A 22,955-nucleotide genomic window follows, 5' to 3' on the forward strand; every position below is an offset into this window, starting at 1 on the left:
CATTCTAATAGGACTGGTGCATCATAATAAAAAAACACAACTATGAAAAAGATAACTTAAAAAAGTGGGTTTTAGGATTTTTTTTTTATAAATGTTCTACGATATTTTCCTGGTACAGTAATCCCTCCTCCATCGCGGGGGTTGCGTTCCAGAGCCACCCGCGAAATAAGAAAATCCGCGAAGTAGAAACCATATGTTTATATGGTTATTTTTATATTGTCATGCTTGGGTCACAGATTTGCGCAGAAACACAGGAGGTTGTAGAGAGACAGGAACGTTATTCAAACACTGCAAACAAACATTTGTCTCTTTTTCAAAAGTTTAAACTGTGCTCCATGACAAGACAGAGATGACAGTTCTGTCTCACAATTAAAAGAATGCAAACATATCTTCCTCTTCAAAGGAGTGCGCCTCAGGAGCACTGAATGTCAGAAAGTGAGAGAAAACCAAACAAATCAATAGGGCTGTTTGGCTTTTAAGTATGCGAAGCACCGCCGGTACAAAGCTGTTGAAGGCGGCAGCTCACACCCCCTCCGTCAGGAGCAGGGAGAGAGAGAGAGAGAGAGAGACAGAGGAAAACAGTGAAAAATCAATACATGCCCTTTGAGCTTTTAAGTATGCGAAGCACCGTGCAGCATGTCGCTTCAGGAAGCAGCTACACACAGAAGGTAGCAACGTGAAGATAAACTTTCAGCATTTTTAGACGAGCGTCCGTAGCGTCTAGGTGTGCGAACAGCCCCCCTGCTCACACCCCCTACGTCAGGATCAGAGAAAGTCAGTGCGAGAGAGAGAAACAAAAGTAAGTTGGGTAGCTTCTCAGCCATCTGCCAATAGCGTCCCTTGTATGAAATCAACTGGGCAAACCAGCTGAGGAAGCATGTACCAGAAATTAAAGGACCCATTGTCCTCAGAAATCCGCGAACCAGCAAAAAATCCGCGATATATATTTAAATATGCTTACATATAAAATCCGCGATAGAGTGAAGCCGCGAAAGGCGAAGCGCTATATAGCGAGGGATCACTGTATATCTGTATTGGTAAAACATTTAGAATTTTTGGCACATAACAAAAGTCTGCCACACCACTTCTATTATGCAAACCAGCGTTTGAGGATCCAAGGTTATGACTAGGAATATAAGAGACCAGACATTCCAAAGTATAAGGAGTGTAAAGATTATTCAGAGCTTTGTTTCCATCTTTACACTGTGGATATGATAATCTCTGTCTCCCAGTAAACCAGAATTAAATTAAGCAGATAGATAGTTTTGACAGCTGAATCACAGTTGTAGTAATAATAAGGACAACAATGTCTTGCTCAAAGAAGCTGAACAACAGACCAAATATAAAGATCTGAAGATCAAGATCAGCAGGGTGTGGGGTACCATGACTAGAACTGTGCCTCTGGTGGTGGGGTCTCTATGTATCATAAAGAAAAGATTTAAAAATAATTTGCAGGAGCTGCCAGGACAACACACAGTCCAAGAAGTGCTGAAGTCTGCAGTGATGGGAACTGCTCCCATTTTTGTAAAGTGCTAGGTTAAATCTTTGGTCCCTGATCAGGCACAGACACCAGTCCTCTGCACACTTTACATTAGCCTGAGTGACAGTTAAGTTTCTGTTTTTATTTCCAGTGGTTCTGATGATACCTGAGGAGAATGGATCAGTCTGGCTGTTCTTCAATCCTGTGTGATAATGGCATCCAGGACACCTGCTTATGCCTGCTTTAAATTTGTGTTATTGAGCTCTGTATTCTGTCTGTAAGACACACCACATTCAAAGCAACATTTCTCTGTTTATATTTACTGAACTCTAGTTTATCATATTATCTGCTTTTTATTGTGACATTCCTTTTTAAAAAAAAGTAGCCATTGCTACTGGAGAACGCCTGGCTGAGGAAGTCCAGATTTAAAAGCCGCCAACTTCTGTTCATTGCATTATAGGTCTTAAAGGTGTTTTTTTTTTGTCTTCTGGATCTCTTTAATCATTACTGCATTTGTAGTTTTGGGGATGTGGACATGTACATCTCCTGTTAATTACTGCCATAATTGACTAGAAATTATCTTAAGCACTTGCTGTAGTCATTGGAATTTTCTGTGCTATGTTCATCTTCAAACCTAGGAATCTAGTTTTTTGCACCAAAAACAGTGCCCAGTGTCTCAATTAATTGTTTGTTTTTATTATCCTCTGTTAACTTGCCTTTTTCCAGACCCCTTTACATATTGATGCCATCTGAACATTCCTACACTAAATAATTCTAACTGGAATTGTGGGGAGTCAATGATTTTTAGACTATAGTATTGTTTGTGTGGTTGCACTGTTTTCATTTTTATAATTCGTTAAGTCCTGGATTCATCTCATTGGATGGGCACTGGATTGAGGCTGTAGGTTTTCCTTTTGCCATATGTGTGTTCCCAGAGTACACCAGTATTTTTTTTTATACTAAAGAAGGGTAAGTTTAATTGACTTTTGTCTTTAAATTTGCCATGTATAAAGATCTGGTGGTGTGAGTATATCCTTGTGACCCTGTATTGAATTAAGTGGCTTCAGAAAATGGAAAATTATTAAAATACGCAGCATTCCTTATAGATGTTTTCAGTTGGTTTGATTTCTAGCTTAATTGCAAGCTGTTTGAAATTTGCATGTACTCTACATGTTCTTATGGCTTTTCTTAAAAGTGTTGGGGTTTGAACCCACATTCCAAAGATGTGTTGTCTTGTTGATTTGATATTATTAAAGTGTACCGTGTGATGAATTTGTACTTTCTACAGGGCACAATTCTGCCTTGTCCTGCTAGTTATGCATGACCTTCCTTTAACTATGACAAATAAATATACTGTAGAAGGTGAAAAAAAAACATGAAAAACCTTATTAAATTTTATGTAAAAGAATATTCATTGTCTTATTAAGGGCCATATTGTTATTTGCTTAAAAGTGTAACAGAACATTCTGATGTAAAATTGTTCTCTGGCTGACCATACCCAGCTTTACTTTAAATCCTATTCTGATTACCACCCTCAGTGTTAGTGGTACTTTTCAAACATGCAGCCGGGACTGGTAGCTGGAGTATATACTGAAGTCAGCCGGTATTCCATACAGTAGTCCTACTTAGCCTTCATTCTTTCAGACTATACTACAAGGCAATGACAATATCTAGATAACAGCTGGCAAGGCAATCTAACAGAAGACTACAGGGTTACACAAACACATACACACCCACCCATTCACACACACACCACAGCATCAGACTGCACAAAATGATTGTTACTCCATTTCTTAACAGTCTAAAGGGCAGCAGGCACAAAGCAACAACCTGCCTATTTCCAACTGACTAAACCTTGATGAAATCTATTTTTTTCCAGATTGCGGATTTCTGCTCACTTCTATTGCTCTTCATTTCCAAATCACAATGAGTTCAGCGCTGTGCTGGAGAAGCGCCAGAAGTTTCTCATCTTGCTTTTCTCTGGGCTGTATTGTTTTTTTTTTTGCTTTGGGCTTCCTGATGTTCACAGTGCGTTGAAATCAAAAAGGTTTCCAGCCCTCAGATTTGCCGGAGATTTCACACACCCTCTGGTCTAGAAAACATCAGGCAGACGGCAAGGAATACTAACATCACACAGCCAGAAGATTTTTTTTTTTTTTGCAGGCTCTGCAGGTGACCGAGAAGCTGCAACATGCATCTGGTAATATAGAACTGGGCTTTTATTAATGTTGTTCTTTGCTTATTTATTTATTATGGTGGTATTTTAATTCATCATTTGATGAGAAAATGGCTTTTTATACCTGCTGTAGCTTAGAAGATTCAGCTTGCTTTTTAGTTGCTGCCAATTAAGTGTAAAGATGTCACTGTGTCTCTAAGGGATCTAGGACTGTTTATTTTTCTTGTCAGCTGTAGATGTGAGCTGAAATAGATGCCTACAGGGACCATTTTGGTGGTATTTTTATTTAATAGCATAAAAATCACATTTCTCTCCTTCATTATCTCTTTTATTAGACCTAAGCACTAGTTCTTATTTAACAACTAACGGAAAGCTTAAAGCAAAGGTTATCTTACAGGTCAAACTGACTGGGCACCTCTACTGTTTCTCTATATTGCATTCCAGGTGGCACATTTTGCAATTTCTTTTCTCCTTGGGGAGGTTAGATTGCTGGTGATTATTCAGTGCACTTGCATCGGTACTATATGTAAAAGACAAGCAAAAAGGTGGAAGAGAATCTGGAAAGAAGTGATAGATGGTTGTGATAACACTGCAGTCTGATTGCTCCCCAAATCCTTATTTGTGAAAATCATAAAGAAATAGCCAGATACTGACAGAATAGCCTTCTACAGTTTAATGCAATTCTCAAATGTTGCAGTTCTCAAATGGCAAGCAGTACAGCAAAATCACAAAATATGCCATGCCCGTCTGCATTTTCCATAAGTACCACCCAGTTGTGGGATTGAGTATACACACATATATATATACTATATATATATATATATATAACTGTATATAACTGCCCAAGGTACCAATAAGAAATAAACCAAAATCAGACAGGAACAAATCCTTTGGAACAACTTACTGTGAAGTAATTTACCATAGCTGTAAACATTTACAAAGAACGCAAATGAATAGATCATTTCCTCTCTGAATCCACTTTTTCGATGAAGGGGATGGGGTGCAAGTAGCATTATGTGCAAGACTGGAACAAGCCCTGGATGGGAATTTCGTCTATCTTGGCTATACTGATTGGTCCAACTAAGAGTTAGCAATCATCCTAACCTGAGTGTGTTGGGATGTAGGAATTAAACCAAAGAAAAATTTCATTACACTAGCACATGGCAACATTTAAGTTCCTCATGGACTAGGATTCGTATCCAATCTCTGTGTTAATTACTGTGTCACTATGCTGGTCTCAAATGAATTAAAAAAACTAAATTTGCAACAATGAATACACATTTTATCAATAGTGATATACTGCAAAAGCTCTTATTCATTTCACAAGGTTCAATAGTTTTTTATTATCCATTGTGCACTGGTTACACTGCTGGCTCACATCTTCAGGGACATTCGTTCAGTTCCTAGCCTACAGATTGCTTATACTCCCCTTATCTAAGAGGGATTATTCTTCAAATACTTAAGACCTGCAGTTTTGGTGACTGATCAATTCTAAATTGTAATGATGTGAATCACAGGATGGTTTATAGCTAGGCTATTCCAGACTAGGGTGTGACATCTTGTAACCATGTCATGGAACAAGCAAACTCAGGAACAAGTAATGGAAGGACAACTTACATACAGTAATAGCCACATCTGTTTAACTTGCTTTATGTAATATAGAGGGAACTTTTTGTGGAAATTATTTACAGTACTTTTTTAACATATGATTATCAAAATTGTTTAATCCAGTTTAGTTCTGAAGTCTGTCCCCGCATTTAACAGTAGACCTGAAACAACCTTGAAAGGACGGCAGGCCATTGCAGGACTGACTCACATATACACAGAGACATGGACACAGAGAAGTGGGTGGCTATTTAAACCCACTGCTGCTATTTCCAACAGATGAAAAACCTTGGCGCCACAACCCCCAACGAAGGGAAATGATAGCATGACAACTGGAGCAAACTGCGGTGCACTGAAGGCACATGAGTGCCACTGGAAGAATTAAAATTCAAATATACAGTATAACAGAATTGATGACATTGTTAACAAATGCTTGCCAGATTCTAAAAGAAAACCTCTTGAACAGTACCTCAAAGCATATTTAATATTTTCTTGTTTAAGTAACATTTTCCCATTGTGTTAAGGTAGCTGAGTAAGAATTCTAGTTGCTGGCAATGTAGTGTAAATTACCTCAACAGACTGTTCATTAGACTATAATATCCTGTTGAGTGATGCCCAAAATTGTCCTGTTTGAGGATTTGGGATAATTATAGACCTGGGGAAATTTGTAAATAATAAAGATTTTTTTCCAAAGGATTAGTTAAGACAATATTTATAAAACATGTAACAGTAAGGCAGGTGCTCTGTGAATTTCCCCTTGGGATTAATAAAGTATCCTATCTATCTATCTATCTATCTATCTATCTATCTATCTATCTATCTATCTATCTATCTATCTATCTATCTATCTATCTATCTATCTATCTATCTATCTATCTATCTATCTATCTATCTATCTATCTATCTATCTATCTATCTATCTATCTATCTATCTTTAACATACCTCTCACAACTACTGGTTTGACAGGTTCCATTTTTGATAGCCTAAGTCAAGAGAGATGAAGCATTTTATGGTGAATCTATATATATAATTCACTAAGCTGCCATCAGCGCAAGCAAGACACCCATGAAAGCACGCAGGACGGAGCCACGCCCACCAACTCTAAGACCATTGGATACAACAAAAACTCGCAGAGCCGCGCCCACCAACTCGGACGCAGCAACTCACAAAACACGGCATCATTCGCATTTGTCTCTGCTACAGTCCACATGCACCTCTGAGCCACGTTGACTTTTCATTATTCTTTTCGGTTACGATGCACGACCGCGTCCACCATCGCAAACTGTTTTACACGCCATGGTCTTAGAGTTGGTGGGCGGGTCTCTGTGAGATGCTCTTGCGAGCGGGTGCATGACCAGGCGGTGTGTACTGTATGCTTCGAGAACGAGGGTGGACGTGGCAGGACGATCTAAGAAGAGGCATGTTTATCGCGGATGTGAATTGCTGTATGCAGCGTGTAAAACATAGGGTACGCACGATAAATAAACCACTCTCAGCCTGCCAACGCTAAGACGATGGGATATGCCGACAATTCACAGAGCCATCCCCACCAACTCAAAGACCATGGGACGAGAACGCCCGTCCGCCTGACTGTTACCAGCGTGTAAAACCATCGCAGCTTTTAACTCACACACTGCAACAACTCACCAAACACGTGAAACCATCTCAGCGTTTAACTCACAAACTGCAACAACTCGCCAAACAAGGACACCCTGTCTCTCGAGGCATTCACACTGCCGGAAGACAACCATGGGATACGCAAAAAATAGCCATGTCAGTCAACTCACAAAGCCCAGCCCACCAACTCACGCCCACCAACTCGAGCACGCGTCTACCCACGCTGTCAAGGCATTCACAGTGCCTGCTCATGTGCCTGGACGCAACAACTCACCAACTCGCTTTCGTCTCTGCTACAGTACACATGCACCACTGAGCCACGTTGACTTTGCATTATTCTTTTCGGTTTCAGCTGCATTTCCATATATAATCCACCAAGTCGTCCAACCGTGGGATACAAACGACAGAGCACCACCCAAGAACTCGAACCGATAGAGAGACACGCCCACCAACTCTAATACGCCTGCCCACCTGACTGTTACCAGCGTTCACTACAATGTACTGGAGTGTAAAATCATCACAACTATCAGACGTTGTCTATATCTAAGAAGATATATAGATACTCATTATTCCCCAGCACGCGTCCACCCACGCTCTCAAGGCCTTCACAGGCTGATGTGCCCAGACGCAACAACTCACCACACACAAATCTTGCTTAATTTGACTCAACACGGGAAACCTCACCCTGCCCGGACGCGGAGAGGATTGACATATTGATAGCTCTTTCTTTATTCTGTGCGTGGTGTTACATGGCCGTACTTAGTTGGTGGAGCGATTAGTCTGGTTAATTCCGAAAACAAATGAGACTCCCTCCTGCTTAATAGTTACACGATCGCCAAGCGGTAGGCGTCCAACTTCTTAGAGGGACAAGTGGCTTTCAGCGACGTGAGATTGAGCATTAACAGGTATGTGATGCCCACGGATGTCCGGTACTGCACGCGCGCTACACTGAATGGATCAACGTGTGTCTCCCCAGGTCCGACAGGCATGGGTAAGCCGTTGAACCCCATTCATAATGGGGACCGGGGCTTGAAATTGTTCCCCACGAATGAGGAATACCCAGTAAGTGCGGGTCATACGCTCACTCTGATTACGCCCCTGCCCTGTGTACGCACAATACCGAACCGAACCCACAATCTTCCACAGTCTCCTTACTGCAAAGCAGCAGCTCTACCACTGCGCCACAAGGCAGAGAAGGCAGTTAAAGAATGCACCGGGCTCGATTTTGTTTTCACTTCTGTTTACAGCGATCGGGTCGTAGATAGCATTGTTGCAATGTTACTTTTCTTGGTGGCTTATTACATTACGGATGTTTCACATGTTCATTTTTTTCCCTGTGCTTAAAAGACATTAAAAAAGTGTTTCTCAACTGTGACTCAGGAACATCTCAGTACGCAAGCTATATTAAGCGTCAAAAACGAAGACTCGCTACACCTTAATCTACAAGTACTGACACTTATCCCTACCGACGAAGTAACTTTCACCAGCATGGCCTTCTTCGTCACAGACGATCCTGCTTTCAGTCACGAACAATTGTATGTTGCTCTCTCCAGAGGTCTATCTTTTCATTCACTCACAGTCGTATCCTCAAACCCACGCCATTTGGACAACTGTGTCATTCAGGAAGTGTTCACCCATCAATAAATAATTATGCGGTGTATGCTACGCCGCGGGTTGGCTAGTTAGATTATATTTCACACAAATAGGGGAACAGTGTATTTTATCTTGTGGAAACTTCCATTCACTATGAAAAAATTTAATTGGAAAGCCCTTCCCCAAACTTGGGCTTTGATTATCTAAAGGAGTATTTCTTTCAGATCTCTAGTATTGTTTGGAAATATTTCCTGTATTACAGTATTTTTACATCAAGGAAGAACCACATTAGGTAGTGAGTGAAGGTTAGGAAAGTTGAGTAAGTTTTTTTTTTAGTAAAAGCTAACTTACATGTAAGAGAATTTTTTTGATGGAAGGTTATATTTGAAGCTTGGTTGTCCAAAGGATATAAGTATATTAATATGCACATGTCTGAGTGTATTTCATGTTAAATATTGTGTACACTACCTTAAGAATGGTGGAAAATATTTGATTATAATACCATAGTTTTTAAGTTTCTTCTGCACTGATATTATGTTCTAAATGTTTGTTGAACTACTAGATCTTTACTTTGTACTAATTAATAGAAAGTATTGTGTAGAACGAAACATCAAGGAAGTTTTTTGAGAAAGATTACCTGTCTGTGGTTAACAAAGCATATGGGAGTTCATTTATTTATAGCAAGGCTATTCACCAAAAATAATTCACTTTTATTCAAATTTAATTTTGTACAACTCTTCCAGTACATTTTGTACACCTAGATGCCATAAATATGATTAAGTAGTAAAGAGCACCATGTTGTCTGCACATAACGATACTTTTGGTCAAGATTTCTCTTGCCATTTTCCAAATCTCCAATTATTTGCACACATAAATGGCAAGATGTTTGATGGCAATAGCAAACAGAAGAGATTATAAAGGATATTCTAGTTTGCTTCCACATTCTAAATCAAATAAATCAGAACTTGCATTATGGAAACTTAAGCTTCTGGGCTGATGTATAGTTTAATCTATAATCATATATTGAAACCAAACTCCGTTCACATGATGAAGTAAACGACCGTCCACTGTTTGACTTTGAAAAAGGCCTTTTTCCTTCATTCAGAGATATCAAAACCTTAGGGAACTCTGTAGGTGCTGAAGTACATATATTGCATAGAAACTAATCCAGAGATTAGAGTGTAATTGTCTGCCTTAATCAAATAATACTTGATCTTTTGAAATAATCTTTTCTATTCTGTTTGCAGTAACTTTGACCAGAATATTAATACAGGTGTTTAGCAAGGAAACTAGTATATACAATTGAAATTCTAATTTTTATTTTCTTGGGAAAAACAAAAATTGAAGCTTAGTATGGTACTTTATGTAGGAGCCATTTCTCTCTGAGCAGAGAGACTGGTGCTTATAAAAAATAATTCACCTGTTTGGAATTTTTCCAGTTTGCTTATTATACATAATTGAATCAGTTTATTTCATTTGAATTTTTGATGCTGATAAACAGAGACTCTTTAATGTGAAAGTTAAAACAAAAAAGTGGACTAAATTATTTACAAATGTAAAACACTAATTAATTGCATAAGTATTTTAATATGATAAACCAAAATCACCAGTGGTGTAGCCAATTAGTTTTAGAAGTCCCATAATTAGTTCAATGATGATCACCTATCTGTAGTCAAGGAGTTTCAATTGATTGTAGTATGAAGATAGATACTTTATTAATCCCAAGGGGAAATTCACATACTCCAGCAGCAGCATACTGATACAAAAACAATATTAAATTAAAGAGTAATAAAAATGCAGGTAAAAACAGACAATAACTTTGAATAATGTTAACATTTACCCCCTGGGTGGAATTGAAGAGTCGCATAGTTTGGGGGAGGAATGATCTCCTCAGTCTGTCAGTGGAGCAGGACATTGACAGCAGTCTGTCGCTGAAGCTGCTCCTCTGTCTGACAATGATACTGTTTAGTGAATGCAGTGGATTCTCCATGATTGACAGGAGCCTGCTGAGCACCCATCACTCTGCCACAGATGTCAAACGGTCCAGCTGCATGCCTACAATAGAGCCTGCTTTCCTCACCAGTTTGTCCAGGCGTGAGGCGTCCTTCTTCTTAATGCTACCTCCCCAGCATACCACCGCGTAGAAGAATGCATCTCATCTGGAAAATGTTGTGGTGAGTCGGTACACAGTTAGAAGAAAAGAACATCCCAAGCAACTCTGTTGAAAGGTGATTGAAAAGCACAAGTCAGGAGATGGATGTAAGGGAATATTAAATCACTGAATATCTCTTGTAGTCCTGTTAAATCAGTCATTAAGAACTAGGACGAGTAGGGCACAGCTCTAAATCTGCATAGAGCAGGCCTTCCAGAAACATTGAGTGATCTTGCAAGAAGAAGACTGGCGAGGGAGGTCGCCAAGAGACCTGTTATAAATCTGAAAAAATTGCATGCTACAGTGGCGGAAATTGGAGAGGTTGTGCATACAACAACTGTTGCCCACTACATGGAGAGTTGCTAAGAGAAAGCCATTGCTTAAAAAAATGCACATGACATGACAAGGGACAGCCAGAAGCTCAACCTGGCCGGGACGCCCCTGAGGTGGAAGAATGGGGGAAGGCAGCTTTTCAAAGACACTGCCTCCCCCAAGACGCTAAATGGCAACCCCCCCTGGACTGCAGCAGCACTGTGGGACATGGAGTTCAGCAACACAGCCCTGCTGGGTACCGTGGGTACTGCTAGGGGACACTGTGTGAAGACGATGGGAAAATAAATTCTCACCTAGCCCCGAAGTACTAATGGATCATGAGGACGGAAGCCCTGAAGTACTTCCAGGCTAATTAAGAACCGCAATTCCCCGTCTCACCCAGAAGTGCTGGCAGGTCACATGGATGGAAGAGCAGAAACATTATGCTTGTTTGACTTTGTTTGTGTCGTTAATGCCATGAGTCCAAAAGTTTATAATTCTTTGGAAAATCTAAAATTATTAAGGTACTTTTTAGATAATGTTTTTGTGCTTAAAGATAAGAAATCCTAAACAGGATTCAATATGCAGTATGAGGAATGGACACTTCTCCCTTTCCTGGCCTGGTGGCCTTGATAAAAGGAAGGTCAGGGAAAGGTGCTGTGATGCAGGAAGTGGCTATGGAAGGACACTGCAGTAGCAGCTACACCAGGGCTGGCCTTGCATCAGCCACAGGAGGACACACTGGATGGTGTTGGGAGACAGGGGAACAGGACAGTTGGTTACAGCCTGCTATTGGAAGATTGTTCCTGTGTTCTCTGGGTAGCAGCATCCTGTTTGGCTAGCCCCAATATAGATGTCCGCAGGGTGGCATGGGAGTTATGGTCCCATGGGCCTGCCCTGGGTTTTGTGGGGGCTGCGTGGGATAGCTCTTGGATATTGATGGCACAAGGACCATTGTTGTCCTGTCTGACGAGGAAGTACTTCCCAGAGGCATTAGATTGTGCACTGGAAATACTCTCCGGTCTGCTTTAAATTGAGATCACTCCACTTGACCTGGGGAGTCAGAGTCAGGAGTGGAGCTGGGCAACACTCACCTGGGAAGAATGGAGCAGAAAAGTAAAGGATTGGAAAGGATTGAGTTGTGTACACCTGAGGTACTGTTTATCAATGAAAATAACCTTTGGTTGAACCCGGGATTGTCCTTGTGTAGTTGTTTTTGGAGTTTGGGGCTCAGTGGCCACAACACTTAAAACCTTGAGCCATTTCAGATTTTTGATTTTACATATTAGGGTCTAAAGTAGGGGGTGACATATTGGCATAGTGATATTACTGTTGTCTTACAAGAAGGAGACTTTGGGTTAAAGTCCTGAGTGCTCGCTGCATGGATTTGCATGTTCTCTTTGTGTTTCCTCTGGATGCTCTGGTTTCTTCCGTTCAAAGACATGTAGGTTAGGTGGATAGGTAATACTTAATTGGGCCCTGAAATGATTGTGTGTTCACCCTGTGATGAACTGGCACCCTGTCCAGGGCATTTTGCCTGATGTTTGTTGGGATAGGTGTCAGTTTTCTTGCAACCCTGCTCTGGATAAAGTGGTTTAGGAAATGGATGGAAGGGTAATAATTATCACTTCTATTATTATACTGCCATCACTGCAATCCTAGTTCTTCAGCCTTGGTTGATCTTTAGCATTTAAATCTTTCTACTGCAAGAAGGCTATATCTAACTTAAAATTAGCTTAGACAATATAATACTTTTTTCTTTTCATTTCTTGGTTGAGACCTTTGACATTCCAACTAATGAGATTTAATGAATGATCACAGTTATCTATTATTGGGGGTTTATAGTTGACATTTTTAGTAACGAGTTTTTTTTTTGTTACTATCCTTAGTTGTAGGTTTTGAGTCTATTCAGAAAGTCCTATTTTGTGCTGCATACATTTAACTCTTGAAAACTTTTACATTCACAAACCAACCATCTTGAAAAAATTAGGTGGATTAAAAAAGATATTGTGAATAGCCCACATTCCCTCGTGCTTTTACTCCAACAGAATTTTCCTCCCCAATCTGAGGATTGTATTCTGATAAGTAAGCAGCATGGGTCAGTTAAAAAGCTACAACATAGTAGCAGTTCAATATTAGTAATGTTTCAAGTATAAGCATTCTCAGTAGTTCTTGTATATACTGATACTTAAACCTTAGTATACAGCATTAGTAAAAATAATGGTCTAGAAGCCTTGTAATAAAAATTAAACTAAAATCAGCCAGATTATTAGCCACATATTACTAAAATGTACAACACTTATTATACAGTTTCCCACATCTATGAATAAAGTTAAGTATTTTTTTCTTAATATTAAAAGCTATATGATTCATTCAATATCACAAGCTCTATTACATATTTAGCAGTCTGTGATAACAGCAATATTTTACTGGCAATAAAATTACACAAAAAAAGTCAAAGCTAACACTCCCCAAAAACAAACCCCTTCCTTTTAATTCCAATCTCAAAAAGAGTGTTCAGTACTTATCCATATATGACATTATGGCTGTTGATGCATTATTTATTCAGGCTGCAAGATGAATTTTCTATCTATCCCATTGTTTAAAACAGATGTTATTGATCTCCAATCATCACTTTCAGTCCAATTAATGTAATTGTAAGATGCTATTTTCTCTGTGATTTTAACACTGAAAACTGAAAAATACTGTTTTTGATAGATTTGCAGAAGTTCAACTTTTTTCAGGATCAGTAATTGCAGAAATCATAGAAATATAACCGTGGCAAAATCACTGGGAGGGTTTTCCAGATAAGCAATATAACATAACATTAACATAGCATTAATAAACCTAACAATCTAATTTATTTTTATGGGCAGAATGACCCTATCCTCAAGATATCTCTGGACTGGAGGACAGTCAAGTATAGGATCCTGTAAAAGACTTTTCTAAGAGTGGGATACCCAAAAGCAAAATTAAAGATATATATATATATATATATATATATATATATATATATATATCTTTTTGAGGGAGTTGTTTGCTTCTAGAATTCATGCCTAACATTCATATGAGACCAGCTGTCTATTTATTAGTTCTTGCTCCCAGGTGATGGAGTGAGCTTTTCATACACATCTGAACTACTATCAGACTATTACTCAGATACTGTAGCTCTTGTTTACTTAGCACTTTAACATGGCTTATGCTTTCAACTGCCCTGCTGTCCTATGGAAATCAACAACTAGTTCTGTCCATATCCACCATCAATGATCTAAGAATTGTTATGTATTATAGTCCTTGCCCCAGAACTAGGTGTGGTGCTAATGTTCATATGCTCCATGTTGCTTTGTTGTTTGTTGCCTGTTCACTGGTTCTTTCATGCAACATACTAAAATGTATCTGTATGTATGATTGTTGATTTTTTTTATTAAGTTGCCTTGAATAAATGTGCCTATTAAATAAATAAAAGGAAAATAAAAATGTGAAAGGCCATGCATTTGGATAAATTAAGGATGTATTCACAGTAACCAATCTCTCATGCCTAGGATGCCATTTCTGTTACTCTTCCAAGTTGCTCCTTCATTACTTTTTCCAAAGAAAATTACTTGCATGTTGTCGCAAGCCTGGTCTCCCTTTGCAAATTTCCCCTGTAAAAAATTTCAACTCCAACTCCCCATATTTTGCTTTGCAAAAAGAAAAAAGCATTCTGTTGTAGACTCCTTACTACAATTTCTCTGCCTATGCATAAGCCTAATTAATCTTTTCTGTAATCTTTTTATATGCTATTCCACAACACCACCCCCCATGTGCATTTAGACTAGTTCTGAAGCTCACTACTGCTCCTTTGACTGACGTAATTGTGAATACCTCACTTTTTCTCTGTGTTGCTCTGAAAAAGGTATCTATTTTTGGTAAGCAGTTACAGGTTGTGATGAAAGGATGAAATCATAAGTACCATTTTACAGAGGAGCAGATCGTGCTTTGCCATTTTCACCTGATCTTTACTTTCAGTATAAAATTTTTCCAGAATAAAGTAACACCACATTCTTAACACAAATGTTTTCCTTAAAAATGCAATTATGTTACTCTGATTTATACCTGTAAAATTTAATTGATTAATTTGAATGAGTGTATAAATGTGAACAGCGTAGAAGCTAAATAAAAAAAAACAATAAAAGCAGGACCTGTTCTTTGAGAAAGAGAGTGGCAATAATGAGTACCTACAGCTACCGTTGCTCTCCAGGTGCCTGAGTAATTCTTCAGAGGTGAATTGCCTGTGTTAAAGTATTTATAAATGGGTTCTTTTTGCACAGGTGGTGCTTCTGTCAGAAACCGTTCCTACTGGGCAGTGTGGGCACCAAAGATGAGAACTCTGGATCTAATTTTTCATAGAGAGCACAAAGCAGTCATTTTAATCATTTACAATAAAGGAGAGCTCCGTCAGTTCAAGTGTGTAATCTGTATTCTGACTGTGAGGGTGTCTTTTCTCTATAGCTGACTCGTTCCACTTGGACTCTGCTATTATACATTAAAAAGGATGGAAGTTGTTGAGCAACAACTGACACAGAAAGGTTAATGGGGAACACCCTCGTTGCAGTTCTATTTTTATTCATTTTCAAGCAATTTAATTTGTGTGAGATCTGAGGGGAAATAAAATTCTTAAACATGAAGGGATAGCAAGGTGCAGGTGTACATGGGACTAACAACCATTTGGCACCCTCCTTGGGGTGTCATGTCTTATCTTGCATATATTGTGGACACCAGCTGTTACTTTGTATTGATTTTTTTTAGGGATTGGTCACTGGGCTACATAGTAAATCACTTCCCAAGTCTATAGCTGAATCTTATCTGTCTTATATCTTACAAAGATATAAAAACATATCTGGCGTTAGAAATTGAAACTGCCCTTCTGCAATGTGGGCATGAGCTGAGGACCTCATATAATATATAGAGGGGTCAGTGATCACTCAGAAGGTGGCATACCAATACAAGTCACTGAGAAAAGACTCCTGGATTAAAGTGGTAAAGAGCTGAAACTGAGCCATGCCACCGAGTTCACCAATAGTTTGTCCAGTGCAATAGACAATGGGAGTTTAAAATTGTGCATTCACTGTAATGAAAAGAGCTCTGTACAATTTAAATATTTTTTTTATCATGTTTGTAATTCTGTTACTCTGACATTGATTCTCACCAATAGTACATTTTGGTGCTCTAAAGGATCTGTATTTAGGTACATGTGTCACTTTCTAGAATGAAAATTCATTCTTTGCTTATTTCAGGGACAGTAGCCGTGTCATAGCAAACCTCAAATAATTTGTTTTCAGAATGTTTCTGATTTATTTTTTGTACTGTGAGTTGTTCTTCTGAACGGTTATTTTTTCTTTGCACTGTGTCGTGCATGTCTGGCACATTGCTTTTTGGTTGAATGTTTGTAAACATTTCTTCTTGGCATTTAGGCTGATGCAATTAGGAAAAAAAAGATTGGATTACTATTTTAATTTGTGACGTTCAGCAGACTCCCAGTCAGCACATGCACTGCATAAATGGTGGCCTTTTGCACTGTAAAGACTCTAATTGCTTCTAACTTTCCAGTTTATTGGTGAGCCGAGGGTAGAATAAGGTGAATCTTCAAAGAGAGTCAATTAAATTTTAATTACAATGCTTTGTTGCCAAAGGGTATGCCTTTAATGTCAGAACCTAAACGGCACAATGCCATAACTGGCAGCTTTGCAAATTTACAGCTTTTGAATATTTAAAAAAGAGTAAATTCATATGTTTTTAATTTTTAATTTCCTCATTCTTGCATTCCCATGGAAAACAGAAAAGACAGCTTCTGATTGCATGCCTCTTGGGACAGTATAATGCTATTCAAAAGAAAAACAATGTAAATTCAAGTTCTCAGACTATTAGGCAATAATAAATATCTTCATTAATGTTCATTAATGTTAAAAAAATGGCATAAGTTGCTTGTGTGAATTTTTGTTTTCCTTGTTTTATGTGAGTACAAAATCACCAAGCTTGGATTCTATTTGTCAAACAATGTGCACATTTCTGGGTTAAGTCTCCTTCTAGCTGCCTGCCAGGAGAAACAGCAGGGGGTCGTCATTCTTTTCTTTTTTTTTTTTTAATGCAAGGCATCTTGTATCTTTTTGCTTAGGACATGGCTTATGCAGGTTATTATGGAAGAAGTAGTATTTGATGACTTTCCCCAACACAGTACCAGAATTGCTGGCAGCTGTTTTAGGAGCTTTCATGGTAAAGTAGGGTGCACCAAGTGGATATTCCTGAAGTATATGTCCACTGTTGCAAGAAGTGAAACAGATACTTGCCAATGGTGCCTGTTTTACCAATTCCAAATTACTTAATATTTTCAAGCTGGAATGACGCAGTGCTGCAGTAGTAGTAGTAGCATTTTAATTTATGAACATAATCCATATGTTAAAAGCTAGTTACATTTTAGATGACTCTAAATTGGCTGGATTAATGGATATCCTAGGGTCAGCAAAATGATTACCGGTGGACCTTGACGGAACATATTTGAGCGTATATGTGGCAGATGAAGTCAGTACAGGTACATTTAAACTTTTAAATTCAGGAAATAATATTTGGCATTACTTGAGAAAGAGCATAGGACCTCACAAGTGTCTCTATATACATGCAGTATACTGTATATGGTGACCCAATGACTACTCTGAAGGCAGTCATCAAGTATTTGAACCCAATACATGCTGCTACAGCAAGCTAGTCTAGTGATGTGAAGAGAGGAATAGCATGTGCCCACCTTGGCGGGTTGAACACCAGATATTCAACTGCATTTTGATTCATTTGTAGTGGCTTGGTGCTCCTGCCAGCAGAGAGTTGCAGTTGTCCACATGGGATAAGAACAAAGCCTAGACCTGGAGTTGTGCTGCATACTCTGTTGGATATGGTTTGATCTTGAGGATATTGTACAGAATAAATTTACAAGACTGAGAGACCATAGCAACATGGTTCATGAAGTACACCTGGTCATTAATCACCACCCCAAGGTTGCATAACCAACTAGGTGGGTGTCAGTGAGTCAAGCTGAAAAGAGATGGGGTACTGAAGGTTATGTACCAATTTGGTGGGTGTTAGTGAGTCGAGCTGAAAAGAGATGTAGTACTGAATAGATGGATATGCTGGAATAACAAGAAGGTCTGTCTTTGCCAACTTGAGCTGGGTTTGGTGTTCCAGTTTGCAGTATCAGTGAGACATGCAGAGATTATAGTTGATGCTGTATGGTCCTCTGGAAGGAACGACAGGTATAGCTGTGTATCATCAGCATAGCACTGATAGGGAGAACCATGAGACTGGACCATTGGACTTAGTAAGGAGGTGCAGACAGAGACCAGAGGAGAGAAGCCAGCCTGGTGCACCCTACACATCCCTCCATGGCAAGACACCTGGTAGGATCTGCCCAGGAGGTAGGACTCAAACCAAGCAGTCAAACTAATGCCAAGGTCAGCAAGGGTGGCAAGGAAAATCTGTTGGCTATGGTAGAGGAGAGATCTAGCAGCATAAGCACAGATGACATTTTTGTAGGTCTGGCCTGTCCTAACATGTCAACATTGGAAAGCAGGACAATCTCAATGGAATGGTCTTTGTTAAATCCTGACTGTTTAGGATCAAGCAGTTTCTTCTGTAGAAAAAATGAAGAGACTTAATTAGAGGTAGAACATTCCAGTGTTTAGATAGAAAGGAGAGGCACAGATCTGTCATTAATTACTTCAGATGGGCCACGATTGGGTTTCTTGAGGAGAGGAGATAAAAGGGCCTGTTTGAACAATGTAGAACAAGTGCCTATGCTGAGTGAGGTGTTGACAATGTATGTAATTGTAGAAATGAGTGAGGGAGATGTAGTCTGGAGGTAATCTTGCAAGGTCAGATGTGATTCTCAAATGAGAAAGATGGCTGGGAACTACTCGTTTAAAAGTTTGTTGTGAATAGCAGAGAAGTCCACCACTGTAAAGGCTCTGCCCACAGGGCTTCTTCCTAAAAGCCTGCCCCAAATTCCTTTAGTCTGTGCACTTTAAATGGCTGGGTGTTACATTGTTCCTCAAAAAAAAAAAAAAAAAAAAATCTTGTTTATTAGAAAATTTTGAAATATAACTATGAAAAGTTAGGGAGCAATTTAATTAATTTACTTAAAAAGCTTAATTAATTAAGCTTAATGATTAATTTGTATTTTATACTTAGCACACCACTGAAGGGAGAGACACACATGTAAAACCACTGCAGCCATATGAGAAGTGCTTCTTTCTGGTACTGTACCTTTCTGTCATTTTCACTAATGCCATCACTATATGGAATTACAACAACAAATAGACTTTACATAAGCAATGCGCTGTATCGATATACTATGTGTTAAAATGCTGCTGCTATATTCTCTATGTCATATTTGAATTTCAAATTAGACAGTAATGTCAACTTACTTAAGGTGTTCATTTAGACCTGCAGTCAGAGGGAGGATGCTGTACAGCCTCATCTGAGCTCTTACTGGAGTGACGTCAGTGTTGTAGGATCATTTACTGATTTGGGTATTTTGAGTACTAAAATCTGCATCTCCTGAGGCACTTCACTATCAGCTCTCTCAACACCAGTCATTTTAACCTGCTTTTGATGGGGTGTGACACACCTTTTATTGCAGTTCATATTTTCACATTTTTATATTTTCATGAATGTAGCTGCCATTCCTTTCAGTCTTACATCGACTCCTACACTCCTGTCACAACTGAACCACAGAGAGCACACTTGGTACCTGCGTCCATGTATCATTCACTTGTACTACTTGTCCATTGAGGTCTTCAAATGCCAATGTATAAATTAATTTTACCAAAAGGTTTTTCCCTTGCACAAGGTTATGTTTATTTTTAACACATGCAATGTGTTCTTCACACGCACAACACACATTTATAAGTTTAAAAGGGCTCTTTTTAGGAGACAGGTAGTGGGGCACTAAGAGAGGATGTTGGAAACATCAACAGTAGTGAGAGGAGTGAAAGAGGAGAATGTTGTGGTGTGTTCAGTAGGGAGCAGGCTGGCTGGAGTGGGTGATAATTTAATGCTGATGACAGAAACCTTTTCCTGAAAAAAAGATGCAAAATCATCAACAGTCAAGGAGGTTGAGGGTGGAGATGGTAGTGAGTTGAGGAAAAAGGCAAAAGCAGATAAGAAGCCACAAATGTGAGAAGTTTTGCTAATCTTATTTTATGTGAAACTTACCTTAGCACTGGTTATAGCTGAAGAGAAGGAAAATAGAAGTGATTGATACTTATCCAGGTCAGCCTGGGCCTTTAACTTCCTCCATTTCCTTTTAGCTGTCATAAGCTCTGTCTGTAAGCTGCATAGAGCTTCAGAAACCCATGGGCAAGAGAGTTTTTCCCATGCAGGTCTAGTGGGGAAAGAGATCAAGCAGAATCAAGGTATCAGGACAAAGTTGAGCTTAGGGTCTTAGTGGCAGCATTGGGGTCAAGAGAGTAGAAGTGGTCAGATGAAGGGAGAGCAGAGGAGACTAGGGAAGAGAAACGGGTGGGAGAGGTGGAGCAGAGATGATGATGATGATGATGGAAGAACTTATGGGAGGAACAGCAGTGGGGAAAAAAGGAAGGAGAAGAGAGAACTGAATGAAAAAGTGGTTAGATGTGACAGTTGTGTTTCCTGGTGTGCAGTTCCGTAAGAAAACAAAATCCATAATTTTACTCACTTTGTGATAGGGTGGATATAGAGCTGTGAAAGACTGAAAGAGGAAAGAAGAGTGAGGAATTTTTCAAGGTGGCTTATAGTTGGAAGAAGTTGTACATAATTTGTGTCTTTGTCATAAAACACTGCGTCAAGAAGAAGGTATGTGTAAATAATACAGCACAGGAGGCACAAAGGGAAGCCAAGTATAAGTAACATTTGCTGTGCATCAAATAAAATTTGCTATCTCTTCAAAAAAAATGTACAATTTAAGCAAAATACTAGAGCGAGCATTTTGTCCACAGTAGACTCGAAATTGTTAGTGACAGATGCCATTCTCCAGGGAGACAAAATAAAACAAGGAACGAATCTATGAATCATTTGCTATAATTGCCGGGCAAACCTGCATGGAAAGAGTTTTCCTCCACAATTATTTTTTTGAGTGGCAATAGAACATTTGCTGATTTTTCAAAATTTTAAATGTCCTGAATTGAATGATGAGCACATGTGGGCAAAATACTGGTTTATTTAGTATTTTGTATGAAGTTCCTGTTTTTATAAAAACCAGCTTTATGGGTGTGCTGAAAATGTATTTGAATGAAAACTAGTGAACACCTTTAAACGCACAACACAGAATGTGCAAATCTGTTCATGCAAAGGAAAATGGGAAATTTGCACACATGCTTTTATTTATTTTCTTTTGGAATCATATTTTAATTGGAGAGTATCAAAATTGTATAGTCAGTTTCAAAGAACATCAACTAATTTCACAAATAATGTTTCAAATCCATCATTAGAACTTATTTTGCAAGTTAAAGTCTTGATCCTCTTTCAACAGTGATTTTTTTGACATGCATGTCAATATTTCATGTATCATCAGAGTGCTAAATAGACAAGCAGAAAACTCTAAATTATCATAAAAACGTAATATAGGCAGAAGTTCCTGGAAAAGACAGGATTTTGGGTTCTCTTCGCGCTTAGAATATTATGAAAGTATTATGTTGCGTTTATTAATTTAAACTACAGGTGAAGGAAAACAAAGTACTAAAGGTAAACAAACTTCTGCTGCTACTTTTGCTATCTCACTGTAAGTCTTATAAAGTAGGAGTGGTGTATCCAAAGGACCACCAAGCAGTCCCTTTCTTCTCTTTCATTGGTGTCTCTTACAATCTTGACCTCTTTTTATCCTAACAGTGAACACTTGCCTAATGCATTTCCTCTCATCTTAAGACTCAGTCTGTTCTGTGGCTGAAAGTATTGTGACTAATTGGATCTTTCCATTAAAGTAGGACAAAGCAGTTAGTATATTTGTTCAAGTGGGGCAAAGATCTGGTATGGACAGCATCCTGGACAGAGGATGGTTTGATTCACATTTAAATAATTAGCACCCAAAACAAATGGACTAGAAATGCTTGAATTGGTATACAAAACAAACTCAAATCCAGCAGTCAAAAAAACTATAAAGGAATTATACCAGTGCAACTAGTTTTCTCAAGCAAAACAAAAAGTCTTCCCCTTGAAACAGTCTTTAGACGGTGACTAAGCATGAGGTTGACTCTTAAATAAGAACACTGCTATAAGCATGTGGTACATTCCTTTAATGTGCTATCATAACAACAGACATGACGAAATGACGATCAACCAATAGAAAATAAAAATAAAATATTAAACATTAACATTTTGGATGAAACATGACATGCATTGATTTTGACTCTCTCCTGCGATCAATTTTGACCAAACACTGGAATCACTTTAATGTACAAGGATGTCTTGTTTTAATGCAGGTACATCTTGCTCTTTCAAATTGCTTTTGTTGCTCGGTACCTCTAACCCAAAAGGCTAAATTAGTGCTCAGCTATGTCCTTGAATGGACATTCTGGCCATAGTTTTAACATTTAGTTACCGTGTGCTTCCTTCTGTTGATCTGCAAGTTTTGTGGTCTCTATCCCACCTCCCTAATCTTTCTGGTTCTCTCCTGATAGAGTCTTGCCAACTCCTGACATTTGATAGACCAAATGTCCTCTAAGGTACTTTGGATAATCTCCTCAGATTCCTTCCTGATTGGCAATCGTTGTTTCCTAGATATGTCAACCTGCCTGTTATTCTTTCAGGGCACCTTGCTTTACATGGATTGTTTTTCAAATTGCTGTGGTCTTTCCAAACATCATACCAAGTTGTTTTGTTTTTCCAATGTGGTTCTGGTTTTTGCTAGAGAACTCTAGTGAAATCTTGGTCATACCCTTGACCCTATTCATTTCTTGCCATGCACTCAACCATCAGACATTCTGCATAACTTTCTCAAACCCTGTTTTTTAATTCAGGG

The 22,955-nt window shown here is 38.8% G+C and overlaps 1 protein-coding gene across 2 annotated transcripts in view; it reads left to right on the forward strand.

Annotated features, from left to right (window-relative positions):
* schip1 (schwannomin interacting protein 1) overlaps positions 1 to 22,955 on the forward strand; it is a 982,269-nt gene that overhangs the window by 130,205 nt on the left and 829,109 nt on the right. Inside the window, exon 1 of one of the 2 annotated variants that reach the window (XM_028794442.2) lies at positions 3,523 to 3,680. The exons of the other annotated variant lie outside the window; for it this stretch is intronic. Within the exon in view, the coding sequence (XP_028650275.1) occupies positions 3,672 to 3,680 (9 nt within the window). The 5' untranslated portion in view covers positions 3,523 to 3,671. Of the gene's footprint in view, positions 1 to 3,522; positions 3,681 to 22,955 lie in introns of those variants that run through there. 2 annotated transcript variants of the gene reach the window in all.

Source organism: Erpetoichthys calabaricus, chromosome 2 (assembly GCF_900747795.2).
Source record: "Erpetoichthys calabaricus chromosome 2, fErpCal1.3, whole genome shotgun sequence".
Taxonomy (NCBI): domain Eukaryota; kingdom Metazoa; phylum Chordata; class Cladistia; order Polypteriformes; family Polypteridae; genus Erpetoichthys; species Erpetoichthys calabaricus.